Below are 18,587 nucleotides of genomic sequence, written 5' to 3' on the forward strand. Positions count from 1 at the left end.
GTAGCCAACCTGGGAGAATATAACATTAAAAAAATCCAGTCCATTCATTTCTTTTCAATTTGCACAAAAAACATTCCGTGTACACTATTTCAAACCACACAGGGGACAGTTCTCACAGCCCTGCCTGGTAACCAAGGGATGGGAATGAAAACCTCTCCCCTGTTAAATTTGCTGAAAACGCGTTACAGCGCACGCTACTGAAAGAAAGAAAAGAAAGGTGTTTTCAAAAAAAACCCCACGAGTGTTTCACTGTCCGTGAGAAATCAAGAGCAGGATGGGAAAGGCTGTTTACACAGGCACTCAGCCAGGAAACTGTGCTTGCCACAGACCCAGTCATTCAGGGAGCACATCTCCGATTTTCCTGAGCTCCCTCCCTCTCCTCTCCTGGCCCTGCAATTCTATGGAGAAACCCATCGGTAGGTGAGAAAACAGCCAGTCCTGCAGCATGCATCCAAAGGCTGCCTCTCCTTTAGGTAAGTGCTACCACACCGAGGCCATTTGTAGGAATTTTACACATCCAGACAAACAAACGCAATCCCTTAAGGAGCCGCGGGAGAGTTCCCAGCGAATCGCCACCAAAAACCCGCCTGGAAGCATTCTCTGTAAATCCGCCGTGAAAAGCAGCATTGCTAATTAGCAGGCTGGATGGAGAACGCCCTGAGATAGACAGAAAGTGTTGTCACTCTATTTGTGCGTGCTCCCCTGCATCTTAAGGCGCAGCTCGGGCTCCCTGAGGATCATGTGAGGCTGGGTTATATATGGGGAGCCGCGCTGTGGAGCTGCGAGTGTGTAAGCCTGGCAGCTGGGGAGTGTTATGGTCGCTGCTTTCCTGTGCTAAGCTGATTTACTTGTTTAAGGTCTGACCTCATCATCCTGTCAGTATGGATTCCCACCTATACAGCTAACAGCAGCTCGGCATCGCTCGCGGTGCGTTCATCACGAGAGAGGCACAGAGCTGCCCGTGTTCGTTCTGCGGCTGCCTTTCCTTAAGAAGAGGAGTTGAAACAGAAGAGATAACAAAGAATCCATTTCCTTCCTGAAAGAATAGGCTTTTGTCTTTTTTTTTTTTTTTTTTTTCCTCTCTGGAAAAAAACCATGTCAGTGTCCGGGAAGAAGGAGTTTGACGTGAAGCAGATCCTGAGGCTCCGCTGGAGGTGGTTCAGCCACCCCTCGCAGGGCTCCGCCGGCTCCGGGGGCTGCCACCAGCAGGAAGGCTTCGAGCACAGGGGCACCCCGGTGCAGAGCAGGCTGAAGAGCCACTCTCGGGACAGGAATGGGCTGAAGAAGAACAGCAGCCCCGTGCACCACAACATCCTGGCCCCCGTGCCCGGCCCCACGCCGGGGCACCACCGCTCCATCCACAGCTGGCACCAGCACAGCCTCATCGAGCAGCTGCGCTCCAGCGAGGACAGCAGCAAAAACAGCGGCACCCAGGAAAACTCCGGCAAAGAGGAGTCAAGTAAAACCACGCAGGAGCTGCAGATGATCACAGAACAAAATGCAGATGAATCTGCAGAGAGGTAGGAGTTTTGAAGTGTGCGCTTGGAAAGGCAGACTTGCTTCCGAGTTATTCCCTAAAAGTGTCTTTGTTTTCAGCCAGAGTTCCTTAGTGCATTCATCTCACTGTGTCTGTGCACACCCACACTCAGAGAGAAGGAGCACTTCTGCATCAGAAAAATGAACAGAACAATTGTCATGAAATTGTGATCTTTGCTTAAGGTACATCCTTCCATAACTCTTCCATATGCATACAACCTGCCAGTTTGTCAAATTTGCTCCATCAACATTCCCAGCATATCAATTTCTTCTCTTGATTTATGTGTGAGTGAAAAAAGGAGCCTCCTGACATCCTGTCCTCATTCTGACTTTATCAATGGGTGCAACTTTGACAAATGGGAGCTGCTGGAGGTGCATGGGCTCTGTGGTTGCCATTGATCTCTCAGATTTCTCACTGATTTTCTTTTACTGTCTTCCTGGCAAGTAAAATTAACCTTGAACCTAGTGGAAAGGAAGCATCATTCTTTGCTTTTTTAAAGGTTTGCTTGAAATCCCAGTACTTTCACAGCTTATTTAGTAGGCTAAGACAAATCTTTTCTGCAAGGTCAGGAGAAAAAACATCACAGCTATGAGAGCTTAGAGGTGTAAGCATAAAGGAAGAGCTATTTTTAAGTTGTGAATAACAAAGAATACAATGTCAATACCACTTAATTAAGTTTTTTTTATGTTTTCTTTTTCAAAACTCATGTCAGTATTTTTAGCTTATCCAGCAACATTTTTGTAACAATCATATCATAAATGTTTGACTTGAGTCCTTTCCCCACCTTGGAGTCAAGTCACACATTTATGATATGATTGTTTGCACTGTTTGATGAGATTGCTATCAGTCTTTGGACATAATTTAAATGTATTGCATTGCATTTAGATACAAATTTATCTCACTTGAAGTTACAGTTCTCTCAGTAAAAACCAAGCTGACAGCTTGCATATTTTTAGCAGTTATTATTTCTCAAGTTGTGCATCTGCTGTGGGGAACATCTGCAGATGGAACAGCAAAAACTGCATTCCAAAATGTCACTTGGAAACCAGTCCCAGTAGTCAGTAGGTACCAGATAAAATCATGACAGAATAAAAGCCCTGAGGAAGGGCTGTGGGAGCTCTGAGTGTTTCCAGGGGGGCTGGTTTGGAATGGGGAAACAGCAAACCCTTAGTACAACATTTCAAATGATAGCACAAATTTCCTGAAATTAAAAAAGAGGTGGTTTTAGACACACCTTAGAAGGAAAATTGATTTAATTTGAAGAAAATAAGGAACACTTGTTCATCTAAATAAGATTCTACGCCATGTGAAGAAGGAGGTAAAAAACCCCTAATCAGTTCAGTTTGAGAGGTAATAAACCACTGCCTTCTAAAATAAGATGTGACATTTTCTCCAGCTATATATAAAGTTTCTGCTAAGACCTCCTGAAGTTTTGTACCTTCATATCCATTCCAATTTAAGTTCTGCTCTTGAGCTGTTTGAAGTTGCAGCTTTTAGGATAGTTTTGGAACTGCATATATCATATATTGTTATAGTCAAATAAGTGGGTTTCTTTGGGACTTCAGTAAAAGCCATCATTGCATGTTGAAGATTAAAATCTATTTTAACATACATCTTAAAAAGCTGAATTGATAATCAGTTGTTTATAAAGTGATTCATGGCTATGAGTTTCTCTATAATTAAAATTTATTTCAAGAAAATAAAACTGACCAAGAAGGACAACATAGCTCAAATTTCTTAAATATGTATCAACAGAAATCATTAGGTAAAGCTCTGTTCCCCTCCCCTGCAGCATCCAGCACAGGCCACACATTAATTAATACATTAATTGTTTGGGTAGAAGAGAAGAAATAAGGAGAAGCAGCCTTATACCTACAATTAACTAAATCTAGAATGTAGATATCATGAATATCTTCATTCTAGATGAATGTATTTTCATCTCTTCAAAACAATGTCTCATCTTTGAAATGGTGCCTTTACATCATTCCAGGTCCCCTTTTCCTTTAGAAGTTCCAGATAGTCCCAATCAATGGTAATTAATGGGCTCTGCTGGTGATTGACACACAAAAATCAGGTTTTTGCAGGATCCCCTGAGCCCACACACTGCCAGAGCCACCACAGCAGGAGCTGTGCAGGTATTTCAAATATCAATTGATCAAATTTCACACCCACACCTGAGGACACCAAAGACAAATTCACCTTTTAGACCACCAAAGCTCTGTACCTTCAAAGCAGCTCTCTCTCAACCAGTGGATTTTCCTCTGCCTGGAGAAATCCCATTTTTGTGTAGATCTAAAGCAGGACTCTGGTGAATGTCACATGGAAATCCAAAATAGTACAAAAGGGGAGAGAATCTGACCAATACCTCAACCCTTAGCAGAATATGAAAGCAGTTTCTACTTAGAGTTAAATGCTTCCCATGGAAAACTTTGGAAATGCAAAAAAGAATATTCTGAATTTCTTGAGAAAAATTTGAGCTTTCTTTCTCTCAAAGCTCAGGACTGAATGCTGGATAGAGAGCACCCTGGGGTTTGATGAAATAAGGGTTGTTACTGAGGAGGAAATATAAATAATAAAGTACCAAACACAATGATCAATATTCTTATTTCTGCTTTCTTAAACCCATTTTGGCATTCCTGTCCCCAGATTAAATAGTGCTAGACTTAAAGAAACCCCTCCGGTCTATGGGCTTGCTCCTGAATATCCCATGATATGAATATCCCATGAATATCCCATGATAAGTGACAAAATAAATGAGGCTCAAGTGATTAAAACTCATTAGTTTTGTCCTAATCATAACCAGATAATGTGTGGTCAACCAACACATTTTGGGCCATAAATAAATGGTTTATTGGCACAAGGGTAAGGAAAGTTTCTCAGCATCCTGGGGACTGCCTGGCCCAGTGCTGCTCAACCAGGAGCATCTGAAATGATGGGCCTTGACCTGCTCTGAGATCCTTATGGGAGTTACATCTGTAGTTTGGCAAAAAGATAAACAGCGGACAACCTTAATTTACTGACTCATCTGATTCTCACCAATCTGCTCCTTGAATGAGAACTGGGACCTCTGCCTGGGTGAAAAGAGAGAAATCAGCTAAAGTCGGCACAGCCACCAAGTTATTTCATTTGTAGAGTGCCTTTCCCAGTGCAGCATTTTCTGATGTTACTGGGGTGATAACCCTGTGCAACATGACCGTGCCAAGGAAGGGAAAACACCTGCAGAGATTTCAGGTTTGGCTTAAAGAGGAGCTGCAGTGAGTGAGGTGTGTCAGAGCCCATGGGGAGTCACCTGTGGGTGGTTCAGCAGGCAGGGCTGGGGGAAATGAGCACTTGAGCTACTCGGGACATCTCTGATTGATCCTGCTGGAACCTTGTGAGGTTCAGGCTCCCCTGCCAGGGGGAACAGGAAATATTTCCATCCCTTTCAAGGAAAGTGGTGTGGCAGTGATGCAGACACAGCAGCACACACTGGGAGGATTTGGTTGTTAGATCCTGACAGTCAACAGAAGCTTTGTGTGCTCCCCATGGACATCTGTGTGCACACACAGACTGACAAAGCACTGAAACCTCAAAAAAAGAATAATTTTTATATTAAATGACTTCAATTACTTATCTTAATAATTTTTAGGCTTACAGATATTGACTTCTCCATGAGAGCCCTGTGCCCAGCATTTATTAACATCATGCCACATTACCACATCCCTTCCTGCGTGCCTGCCAGGTTTGTGATTCCACAAGTGTGCTATTGCAGACCTCGTGTGCTGCTTAAGTGTTTCATAGTTGCCCAAAGGCAATTGGATTTCGATAGTAAATGGAGCATCCATTCACCATTTTTCTCTTCTGCATCTTTTTTTCTAATTATGTGGCTGAAAAATTGCTGACAAACTCTGGCTTGGGACAAATTTTAGGACAAATGTTGTCTAATTTCCCACATGAGACAAAATATATTTCTAATTAATTCTAATAGTATCTTTTGATGTTGTAATCCAAACAGTCATTACTGATGCACATGGAAACAGATACTTGGGAGGTGCCTCCTCCCAAAGGCAATCCTGTTCTGTGGGGGCTATTTTTGATGTACAGCTATTTTGATAGTTCATCTCAAGGCTTGCAAATTCATGCTTTTTAGTTCTGGTAGACATATGGAAATAACTATGAGATTATTTTCTTCACTGTCTCTGGCACACACACAAACACACACACATGTACATGACTATTTCAGAATATTTCCCCTGTCTGAGGGTTTTCCCTTGAATTCTGCTTTTACCTCCAGTAGCAGATGACAGCCTTGGCTCCCACTCCAGTGTGAAATAAAGAAAAACAGGTGATAATTTTCCTGGTGAAAATGGAAGATGTGAGTTATCCTGTGAAGCCGCTGGTCAAACCAGACTGAGAGAGCTTTTGGCACTGTGAGTGGAGTTCTGGGTACCCAAATAAACAGTGGAGCACAGGAATGGCTGATAATGCATCCCAAGGCAGCAGTGAAAGGGAGGACTGAGGTGTGCCCTGGGCAGAGAAGGTGATAAAGGATAAACATCCCCTCACTGCTTCCCTGTCATGGTAAGAATTCAGTTCCATGAACAATCTCTGATGCCCAAGGTAAAGTTTAGAAATGAAAATTCCACATCTCACATCGTGGCAGTCCTTATTTCTTAAAACAGAACTCCTCCAATTTTATTTTCACTGAAACTAAAGCATTTTGAAAAAACTTTCAAAAAAATTTAAGTTTAACAAGTAAGTATTTTAGTAGCTTGATAAAGAATGCTGGACATGTAGTCAGACTGCATTTCAAGTCAGAAAGCTGGACCAACTAGGTTTAGGTGCTTCCTTGCTTGTCTACAGTACAAATTAAGCTCATTAATGCCTTGGTCTTTCCCCATGAGTGCATATATATATATAATTTTTTAGTATATGTATATATTTATATATACCTGCCTATATACATATATATACACACACACACATTGTATAATATATATATTGTTTTCCTTATTCTTCTTATTGCCACACTTTCCTTGTTGACACCCTTTGCTTATGTTTGACAATTGCTGCAGGTCTAAAGAGCTGCAGTTTGTGCAGTCTGGTCCCAGAACGCCTCCCCTACAGCTCTGATATTCCATTGCCTGTGCCCAGCAGCTCTGTCTGCACTCAGTGGGCAGAGCTGGATGTGCTCCTGTTGGATCTGGCAGTCCTAGGGGAGAGCTGGATTCCTTCTGTGCCATCCTGACTCAAATCTGTTGGAATGTCCTCAGAAGTTGTTTTTCCCTTATCAACAATGTGGTGCTGCTGCTCGTGCCTGCCTTGTGATTCATGTGGAGCTCCTGCCTCTGTACCAGGGGCCTGTTCCCAAACCATCTGTACATTTTTGCAGTTATTTGTTCCCAAAAGCAGCCCTTTGCACAAATAAATTCCATCTTGTGTTTATCAGATAATGTCTCCAACTGGCTCAGCTGGGATTCAGTTCTGATTTTATAACCCTGATTTAGTGATTTAATATTGAGTTCTGATCCAATTCCCCACCATACATGCAGCTCTTCTCAGCTTGAGCTCCAATTGTAATACATAATATCAAAGATTTCTCTTAATTTTTCAATTAATTTAGAAAATTTATGAGAAGATATAGAGGAGCTTCAGTGCTAAGTTCCTTAGGAACCCAGTATAATTTATCTTCCTATTTGTCAGTGATAATTTAATGCCATTGATAATTTAATGCCATTTGCCATTGATAATTTAATGGCATGATTTCAAACCAGTTTCACCCTTGTTCCAAAATGGGTAACTCCAGACAGTCCTGGAGGCTGAACTTTGCACTATCTGATATAACACACTGAAAAATAATACTCTTAAGTTCAAGGTATACATGACAACTATTTCTTTTCTGTTCTCCACAATTTCTAGTAAAAGCTGTTAATGAGGCACTTCAGTTTACTTTGACATGTTATTCTTGGCAAATTCTTGTTGACTTAAGTTATGTTTCTAAGTGCTTAGAAAGAATAATTATATGGATTTTACACTGTATAACTTGGCAAGAAGTAGCAACAAGGAAAAGAAATTATGTTTGTGTCTTGTGGAGAATTTTCCAGTTTCCATAGCATTTATAACACTTTCATATCAATTCCAGCAGCGTGTTTTAAAAAGATGATTTTCTGCAAGCCTGCAATGGACAAACAAAATGCTCCCTTGTTACCTCAAGGACAAGCAAAAACTAATTTCCTTCTAACAATGATCTTTAGCTAAAGGTCAAAATATGAGTGGAAACTGGATTGTTTAAGATGTTTGTGGCTGATTTTAGAGGGGTCAGGAGGGACATAATTTTATGGAAATTCACTCACGACTGGTTGAAATAGGGTAGCTGGGGGTAACCAAGAAAATTTGATATCTAATGTTTGCTAAGTGTGGAAAATCTATAAAGTTATAGTAAGTGGTATCTGATGCAGGATTAAAATCTAAGAGGAAAATCACCTTTTTATGTTTTTCCCAGCAGCTGATAATTCACAAAGAGGACCAGGCCTTTTGAGGCCAAGAGCAAATGCACTGAACAGTGACCAATGAATTAATTCTGACTAAACCAATGCTGTGACCTCACACAAAAGCTCTTGGTACAGAAATTAGAATCACAATGTCCAAAGGCATCCCTGGGATGTATTCCTGCTCTCACCTTCTATTATGACATCTTCTGAAGAAAGCAAAAAAATGGGGTATTGAAGTGGGTTGAAACAGCTATTAAAGATGAAAGGAATGAGAAGAATTGTATTTTGAATTTAATTTTATGTTCACCCTGTGGAAGGACTGGATATTTATTCAAAAATATTATTTTTTTTCATAGCTAGATAAATAGACTCATAGGAGAATTTAAGCTGAAAAGGAGCCATGGATGTCATCAAGTCTAACCCTGTCTACCCACCAAGAAGTCTATAATGAGAAATAATCTGATTTACTAGAAAACACACACTATTTTACAGGCCTACATTTAACAAGCCTAGCTTTCAAAGATGAATTATTACTGGCAAGGGAAAAAAATGCCATTTAATAGTAATTTAACAATCTAGGACAATTCCCGTCATTTCAAAACAATTTTTTTATGATTCAATTATCTTCTCATTTTCACTCCACAGAGCTTGCTCTCAGCAAAGACAGCTGTTAAATGACTTTTTAAAGAGTTATTACTGTTCTTAAAATCACTTCTTAATGTCTCCAGAAAAAGTTAAGGAGATGATTAAACACATGTGCCCAATGCAGAGCAGTTTTTACAGACCCACTGAGATTTTGCAACTGAAAGATCAACAAGAAATGAAATGGTTGGTGAAACATTCTGGGAAAAGCAGGAGAAGGTTTCAAAGTTAGAGCCAGACAGGATCCTAACAGAAAGAAACTATTTATTTTCACCCTTGGTCTGTGGTTGAATTATTTACTTTGGAATGTTGTACTGAGGAAAATACTAAAATCCCACACATTTAAAAAATAAAGGGATTGATTTGCTGTAATCAAGCAGCTAAATTTGCCCAACTAAACTAGACCTGTTTGGTTTAGCTCCTTTCATTCTGCTGGAATAAAATAATTCCCTAATGTATTTAGAGAATGATTATACCAGGCAATTAAATAAGACTGTGGCTTACTTGTGCACCTGTTGGTGTGCAGGGTGAAAGAATTAAAAATGAAGCTGAAGTACTGTGGAGATTCACAGAAAGAGCTGAAATACAGGATATAAACATAAAGAAAATAATCTCGAAAACAAAGTTATAACCAAATTTAACCTCTGTGACATCAGATCCCCCCCAGTGACTCCATCAACACAAACTGGAAATTCCCACCCTGCTGGGGCAGCAAATCTGCTCCAGACCAACCCCTTCCCTCCTTTTCCAAATGATCAACAGTAAAACCTCAATTCAAAACAAATTAAACCAGCTAGAACAAGACCAGAGATCCTGGCTCTTCACAAAAATTCTGCCCATCCAAGAATTCTTAGCTTGAAACACCTTTGATTTCGTGGTAGTAGTTGTTTCCATCCTATGGGACAGGTCAGGATATTTCACTAAAACCTGTCTGCTGCTCCCAGGGAACAAAAGGAGAACTAGAAGTATTTATAGGAATATCCTGCCTTCATTTCAGGTTTAATATTTATTAATATTTATTATATTAATATTTATATTAATTTATTAATATTTATTATATTAATATTTATTATATTAATATATTAATGTTTGTTATATTAATATTTATTATATTAATATATTAATATTTAAATTTACCTAAATAAATGCAGTTTCAAAGTGTTTTGTCAGGACATAGGCACTGTATTCTCATGCTGCTTTACAGGATAAAAAGTTCATCACATTCTCCACTAAAACCCATTTAGGCCAAAGAAATGTTTTTAGAGGAAAGGAAAGCAATGGCTGATACCTGGCCCTTCCTTCAGTTTTGTTGTACATATTTTGAAAACCTTGGGACAAGAATATAAATTTCTTACCTGGATATTAACATTTGATTTAATCAAATTCAAGTGTTCTCAGCCTAAATTTTTAGCTTCATGACCAGGATCTGAAAATCAAGATATGGTTTATGTCTCAGATTTGTTGCCTGCTTCTTTTATTATCTCAGAGCAAATTCCTCAGGCTCTTGGTATCACAGTTCCCTCATGTAAAAGAGCATTTTCCTGGGGATACAACAGGAACTGAGCAGGCTTTTCAAACATCCAGATTTGCTGCACACAGCTTTGCAAAGCAAATGGAATTCATGTACACTATGAGAGATCCATTATATTTCAGAGTTGCACAGATTATCTTCTCATTGTACTGACATCACAGAAGTCAAAGCCTGCTGGGACTTCCCATTATAAAAATATTAGAAACCAATATATTCCAATAAAATGTTTTGAACAGCAAACAAAGGCAACACATTTGAGAAAGTGGACAAGCCACTGCCACCCTCTGCCATGCTTCAGTTTACCTGATAAGTCACAAGTTAAGAGGAAAGGAGACATTCTGAAAGAAATGAGCATTTCCAAACCCTGTTCATTTTAATAGAAGTTGGGAAAGTGAAGAACCTTTTTGAACAGGGCAAATATACCTTGATTTAAATGGAAACTGTGAGCAAACCACTAAGAAATCCTAGGAGTTGGAGAAAAGCTATTTTAAGCTATTACATATGGTTTGAGTTGCTAGGGAAACCTCTTTTGCAGTGCTCATTTAGCACAGATGCTCAGGAAAGCTCTGTCTCCATGTCAGACCATTTCAGAACCTTGCAGGATGGGAGGAAATAGAGATGCACACACACACACAGAGGCAAAAATACCTCAGCAATTTTACCTTAGTCATGTTCCACATCTTTGGGGGCATCTCCTTCTTCCCCTCTCTGCCATGACCCCCAGATCAAAATCTCTGATTCCAGACTGAGAATATTTGCTCAGACATTTCCTTCAGTTTGGATCCATTTGGGTTCATGTTTCAGACATTCATCTTTGTAGAGCTGGAGCTCTGCCCTTGTCACGCACTCAGGGAAAAGGCAAAGGAGACACTGGATCTGATGGCACCATTTCTGGCTACCCTTTTGAGCAGGGAGATAAATATATTTTATATGTATTTATATTTTATATATATATAGATAGATAGACAAATATATATTATATATATATATAAATAAAAGAAAATCATATATATATATATATATATATATAGATATACATACATACATACACACACACATACATATATAAAATAATATTTTAATCAGACAATAAATATATACCCTGAACAAAAACTGGGGTGCTCTATCATGTTTTTAATGGATATATAGTGATCATTTAAAGATGAAAATGCTGATTCTAGGTCAGGACTCTCATTTCTATCTCACCAAAGTCGCTCACAAAGGATTCTCTCCAGCTCATCATTCACTTTATGGCAAACTACACCTAAAGGCAGAAATTCCCTCCTTATCCCCACCCATGTCTGTGTGCTGGTGCAGTGGCTTGGGATGGATTTTTGACCTTTCTGACCCAGTAATTCCCCAGCAGTGCAGCCCCTGGTGCTGTCACAGGGGATTTAGGAGCAGAGCCAAACAACTTCCTAAGGAAGTTCCAGCCTGGTGATCCTGCAGGAGCCAGGCTGCTCAACCAGAGCAGCTGAGATCAGCACAGGAAGGACAGGGCTGTAAGTCAGGATTAATTCTTTTGCCTTCATTTGTTTTATTCACTTAAAGGATTCCCAATTTTCTGCTAAAAAAAGAGATGCAGAGTGGCTTGGTGGGACAAAATGCCAATGAAGCTCCTTGGGAGGAAGCTCCCATGGGATGCCCCCAAATGTGCCTCTCCCTTCCTCTCTCAAACAGAGCCCACTTACTCCTCAGCTGCTTAAAGTTTCTTTATACTTTTTCAATAAAAGGGAATCCAAACCTGACTTTAACACAATTTAAAAAGTAATAAATTCAGGACTGGAAGGACAATATTTTATGAATAAATGCAATAAAATCGCTGTGTTATTATTTGTATAACCACATTACAATGGAAATTTGCCTCTCTCCAGCCTAGTGATTACTACTGGCACTCTGGGGAAAAAAACCCTGTAATAATAATAACAATATAAGCAATATTTTTCACAGTTCATATCAATTACACACTTTTAGCTTTTCTTTGTTTTTCTTTTGGTTTCATGTGCTACATTTATTTAGATTTCATGTTTTCATTCCGATTCAATTACAGTGAGTGAGGCTGACACAAACCTTGGCTTGTTGGAGCAAGTTATCGCTATTATCTGTCCAGATAAATGCCAAGTCACTAATGGCCTTGAGAGAACAGCTTTTATTAAGCCAGGTTGTCAGAAATACTGGTAAATACACCTGAGAGTGTCAAATTAAAGCAGCCCTAATGTTCTGTCTGTAAAGATTGTAAAGACAATTCTCTCTCTGTCTAACAAAGCTGCTGTGGGCTCACGAGCAGAGATTTCCTCACTAAGGAATTCCTGTAAGGTGCTGCCTCAACTCCCTTCTTTTCTGAGCTAGCACAGGAGATGTTCAGTGGATATTATTTCTGACATTGGCAATGATAAAATAATAATAAATGCTAAAATATTTCTCAGGTGTTAAAAAGTGCAAGTCAGTGAGCAAAGGTAAGAGCAGGAGCTAACGCACAATAGTCTGCATAATTTATAACATTCAAAATTCCCTCCAGTAAACATGGAAAGGCATTCACAATATGCTGGTTTGCTTGTACTGACTTGAAAGAAAATGCCCTCAATTGAGCCAGAAATGAATACAGCATGCTAATTTATTTGAATTTCTTTCCAGACCCAGGTTTGAGTTATATTTTCTGACACAGAAGCTCAGAAGATAACAACTGGCTTTGGAGAGTACTTTGGTATCAGCATATCTGTACCCAGGGACACACAGAAATATTTGGCTTTAACACAGGGAAACTCTCTCAGGGTGTAATTGCACAATTAAGAGAAGGAGAGAATTGATCACAGATAAATTTAGGTGGCTTACAAAACCTTCAAACAGAATAGAAAACTTCACTCTACTTCTCATCTCTGATTTCTACCTGTGAGGCTGCCCAGACCTTTAACACATCCTATTTCCCTCATTTCTAATAAATTTGTAATTATGACAGGGCTAAATAGGTTAAAAATCACTTTTTTTCTCCCCAGTGCAGTAGTGTCTAGCTTTGAATGAGGTATCCAGCAGATCAGCTGAATCAGGTCAGGAGATATTTTGGAACAAGCCTGGAGATTTTTACGTGACTGGGGGTGTCTCATACAGCAAAATGAAATTTGAAGTGGTGCCTTCATCTAGGGGATCGTGTTTCACTTGAAGGGGAAAGCGTGATAAGTCTTGTTATTTGTTAGTGAGGATCCAGCTAAATGCAGGAAAGGAAAAATGTAAAAAATGAAATGGTCATGAGAAGCCCAAGAATGGCGTGACTTTTCCTTTGCCGAAAAACAAAAAAGAGGTGAGAAGCACGTATGAAGGCATGAGTGGTTTGAGGTTTAATAAACCGAGAGATCTGCAGAAATCTCCCAGCAGGGTCCATCCTTGATGAGCTGCGAGGCTCAGGTTGGCAGGGGCAGGGATAATTGCGACTGGGACTGTTGCTCTCTGCCTTTCAAAGCTCTGCTCACTGCAGGCACAACCACTTCACATTTCTTTTTTTCTTGTACTTGGATCTCCCTTTGCTCCTCTCTGCTCCACTTTTCCCAATATCAGTCAAAAGGGACAGAATAAAGCTGGGTCTTCTTCCCCTTCCCATCAGGATTCTTTCTGAAAAGTGCTTAATGAAGGAACAAACATGGAGTTAATTAGCTTCATCTGGCAATAGCTTGGCTTGGAGTGAAAACCAGTTCCTCTTGCCATTGGCCTGTATTTTGTTTTCTATGTCCTCTAAAGAAAAATGCCACGGGCTGAGATCCAGCATTAAGCCATTATTTTTCATTTTGTGCATTCTGACAGCTCAGAATCATGCTGTATCATGCCTTCTGGTCATATAATTTTTGTTCTTTAGAAAGATTATCACTTGTTCCCAGGAAGTTGAGCAGGAAATACTCAACCTCAATGAGTTTCTCCTTCACTTTTAATTTCCCTCCAACACAATCACGTACTACAAATGTGAGTTTGGAATTCATGCTTTGCAGTGACCACCTGGCATTATCAGAACAAAGGACAATTTTAAGATGATAATATATAAAATACTCCTATCCTTTTACCTGAAAGGTTTCACTCAGTTACTCTTTATTTTATAATGTAAATGAAATGAACTGTATTAATTCTCCTGGAGGATAATGTTCTTGAATGGTGACTTAAACTGGCATTAATTGAAATGATTTCACTTCACCCCTGAATACGGAAACATTTCTATTAAATAAAACAGGCTGTGCAGGCAGGGTTCTCTCCAGGCTGATTGGATATTACTACAGCTCCAATTTCTATGCCACAATAATAAGGGTTTTAAGTAATTTTTAGAACTTTCATAGCAAAGTTTTATGTTCAGATTAGTTCTGTACCAGGATGAGAACCATTAGAGACTCCTTTCTATGTACGTAGGATTATTCAATTTCTCAATTACCTGCATAAAACAATGAGCATAAAACCTTTCTGTAGACATGAGATCTTTCAACAGTGGAAAAAGTAGATCAACAATCAAGAGAGTTCACACACTAATCTGCAGAGACTGGAAAATAATTTTGTAATTCCTCTGTTAAAAATAATAAATATACAATTTCCAAAGGGAAGCACCTTCCTGAGGAGATGTTTGGATTGACTCATCTTTGTACCTCCAAATCAGAGTGGCCACAGCCGAGAGAAGGCACAGAGGGCTCAGGGCTCTGCAGTTTGGGTGCAGCTCCCATTTCCCACTGGAATTACCCCAACAAATCCCTGATTTCTATTCCTGGGGGCATTCAAAATATCCTAACCCAAATTCATCCTGCTATGAATCATGCTGACATCTGTCTGTATATCATCATGTCTGGGGGAAGAACAAAACTCAAACGAGCTAAAAGTGGTTTGCAGTTCATGAAATGCACATTTACACTTCTAATCCCAAATGGGAAAAGTTATTTTAACTAACACCGACTGAGACAAGTGACCAGTTTATGCTAGTCTTGGCAATAAAAATTGCTAAAACCAGGCATTTCAAGAGCTCCAAACTCTAAAGGAATTGTCAGAGCTTTCAGTTTAGTTGGGAAGTCAGGATTTTCTCTGTTAACTGAAAAAAATATAGATTTAAATTTTTTATTTCTTCATTTGCTACATCATTTTCTATCATTATTAAAACCTCACAATAATGTTATGACCTCAGCAGTCATCAACAATTTCCCATACTCTTTTAGGACAAATCTTTTCACCCATACCCTAAAAACCACAATAAAGAATAAAAAATGAAGATGACTCCAGCAGAAATTTCAAGCCAGGGGCTGGGACAGTTACTGATGTGCTAAAATCTTTTCAGCATCAATTAATACACTAATACAACTTTATCATTATTTTATCTGTGTTCAGAAACTGCTTCTAAATTTTTCTCTCTTATTTTCTAACTGAAATATATTAATTTCTCAGCCAGCTGCTGGGGTTTAGCTGTGATAGATGCTGGGATTTTTGCAGGAAAAGAGTTTTTCTCAGCAGCCAGAGGGGCAGAGCTCCCAGGGCTGAGCAGGGTGGGGCTGGCTGGGGAAAGGGGCTGAGCTGCGCTTTTAAATAAGCAATAAATAAAAAGAGAGAAAAGAAAAATGATGATCTGCACTGGAAATATTTCTGCACAAACCAACTGAACTGGTGGGCTTGCAGTTTTGCCTGGGCACAGCTCCAGCACATCCCACTGAGCTGGAGCCCCTGAAATCCAGAATCTGGGACTGGTGGGGTTTGCAGAGCACAGGGAGGACCCCCCAAACCCAAACCTATAAATGACACCAACAATGAACTTGATTAAACTGAATTTCTCCAATATCACAGCATCTCAAACAGGCACATTCAACAAACACCCGGGAAGTGGTCGCCATAAAAATGTAAATAAAACCTCAAAAATGTAAATAATAGCCTCATCTACACCAACAAAATTAAAATACTCAAATAAATCATCTTGTTTTCATGCAATATTGTGCTTCTAAGCTTCCTCATCATCAGGTTTGCTTCTTGGTTTTGGCCACACTGAATGAGGTTTAATAAAACACTGAATTTTAAAAATGATATGGCAAATAAATGGCATTTATGTGTTATTGCATTCTAATTAAATAATGAGGAAATCTGGATTTATCCTTTGTATACTGATTAATGAAGAGTGCTCTGCTGATTACTGTGAAGAGTTCTCCATTATGACAGAAAATTAATTTAACATAATTCAGAAATTTAAAGAATTGTAGGCCTGGAATGAATCACAAAACTCATGCCATCAAATCTGATTACAGAAAAGATGAAATTGTACCTCCACACACCATTTTTGAGTCCTGGGTTTCTTAGGATTGAGAAAAATCTTGCTGTTACCTGTCATTTCCTCCCCTGCGTTTCACTCAGGTAATTATTTGAACAGAGGTGTAAGCAGCTCTTTGAAAAATAAAAAATTCCCCAAAGTTTAGTGAGAAAAGGGCAAAGATGCCTCTCTGAATTTAGATTCTGTTCCTTCTCTGAATTTAAATTCTGTTCCCAAAAAAGTTTTTTCTTGCTATGATAATAGCAAGGAAAAAACCCATACAATATGCTATAATTACCCATAATAATAATTAAATATTAACAAAAATTAAACTCTCTTTCTAGCACATGATTTTCTGTAATAAAATCATGGAGCAGAATCAGGAGCAGGATTTGCCTGGAATTCTCTCAGCACCTTGTCTGCCTTTGGAACTGAATCCCTGGCAGATTTCAAGCGTGGCTAAACCAGTTATTCCTACCTCTTGTATTTATTTCACTCAGAACCTGCCATCCCAGCTCAGTTCTGAAAATGTCATGTGAAATAGTGTCAGAAGTCATCCAGAAGGCGAGATGACTTCTGACAATTCATGTTTTTCTCCCAGTAAGCTTTGGTACCTTGGAAAAAAAAGAATGAAATACAATTTTCTGACATGATTCATTGTGACCAGCCACGCTGGCTGGTATTTATGTCCTTCCTGTCATCCAGACACTTAATGCTTTTTGATTATTTCTTCGAGTTTTCAGTGTATATTTTCTGTTTCAAAATCCCATGTTTCTTTTAAAATGGACCATATTTTGAGTATCCTTCACAAATCCTTACAGGAAAACTCTGGAATGATTTCATTCGGTTCTCTACCTGAAATGAAATTCATACAACTCAGTGAGTTCAGTATAATTTAAATATAGATTTATTTCTCCAGGCTAATCCACGTTTTAAGGCTTTATTAAGAATGCTAATTACAGCTCCTCATGCCAGTGAGCACCAGCACAAAGATAATGTGAAACAATTTGAGTTCCTGATTCTTCAGACCAAACCATTGATATTTTTCCTCCCTTTTGGAAACTTTCATTCCTGAATACTCAGCTTTTGTTTGCCCAAACCTGGGCACATTTTATAGGAATAAATCTTTATCTGTGCTGCACCCTCAGCATCCTCTGCCAGAATCCCACACCAGACTCCAGGGGCTTTTCCTGACTCCTTCCTTGAGGATATTTTGATCTCTGACTTTAATTCATCATTACCCAGTTCTACACTCTGAAGGTCAATATTTGAGTCTGACAGTCCTACACTAAGGAAAATATAGAAATATTTATCTTTGAATTTAATTTTTCCCCTCCATTATATATCTACCATTTCAAATCAGCTGCTGAAGAGAAACCAGAAATGATATTATTAATTTTAATGGAGAACTTGCTTTTGCTTCCAGTATTTTTCAGTCTCTGAAGACCTTTGCCTTTGAAATAATTAATTATATTAGTGGTATTTATGGTGTAGTTAAATGTGACTCCAATAAACTTCTGAAAAAATACCCATGACTAAATGAAATAATTAGACTTTCACTCCCTTGGAAATGATTCTCTAACCACAAATAAACACATGCCATGGGGAATTATTTATTTTCCCCAACAGTACTATCTATTTACAATTGGGATGACTGAGTATTATTTGAATTTTTTCTGCAAACATCAAGGCTAAGTGCAATGTACTGAGACACAACGCTTAGATTGCATCCATTGAATCTGAAAAAAATAATTTTTTCAAAAAATAATTTTCTGAAAAACATTAAAGGATGCTTAAGAGGTAAATAACAAAACATTCCAGAGTATGAATTTGGCACCCAGCAGCTGATACAAAACTAATGAGCATATAATCCAATTTTGCAGCTTTGTCATTGCCTAGGAAGCATTGAAAGAAAACAAATAAGAAAGTGGAGTCATTAAACACACTGAGACAAATTCATTTTTGTAAGTCAAAAATGACAAAGGAAATATATTAGAGGTGAACTTGGTTTTCCCATTTTTCTTTAAAACTAAACTAAGCCAAGCTAAAATGGATTTGAAGTTGTAATAAAGACAGAAACATTTTGCAAAGGGGATGGAAAACTGCTGTGTCTCAATTCAATATTACATTATAATTTGGTTTTTAATTATTTCCCTTGACTTC

The 18,587-nt window shown here is 38.8% G+C and overlaps 1 protein-coding gene across 1 annotated transcript in view; it reads left to right on the forward strand.

Annotated features, from left to right (window-relative positions):
• Positions 1 to 314: 314 nt before the first annotated feature.
• Positions 315 to 18,587, forward strand: part of KLHL4 (kelch like family member 4) — a 39,563-nt gene continuing 21,290 nt past the window's right edge. Inside the window, exons 1-2 of the mRNA XM_064712722.1 lie at positions 315 to 473; positions 1,103 to 1,520. Of these exons, the coding sequence (XP_064568792.1) occupies positions 446 to 473; positions 1,103 to 1,520 (446 nt within the window). The 5' untranslated portion in view covers positions 315 to 445. The remainder of the gene's footprint in view (positions 474 to 1,102; positions 1,521 to 18,587) is intronic.

This window comes from Zonotrichia leucophrys, chromosome 4A (genome assembly GCF_028769735.1).
Source record: "Zonotrichia leucophrys gambelii isolate GWCS_2022_RI chromosome 4A, RI_Zleu_2.0, whole genome shotgun sequence".
Lineage (NCBI taxonomy): Eukaryota > Metazoa > Chordata > Aves > Passeriformes > Passerellidae > Zonotrichia > Zonotrichia leucophrys.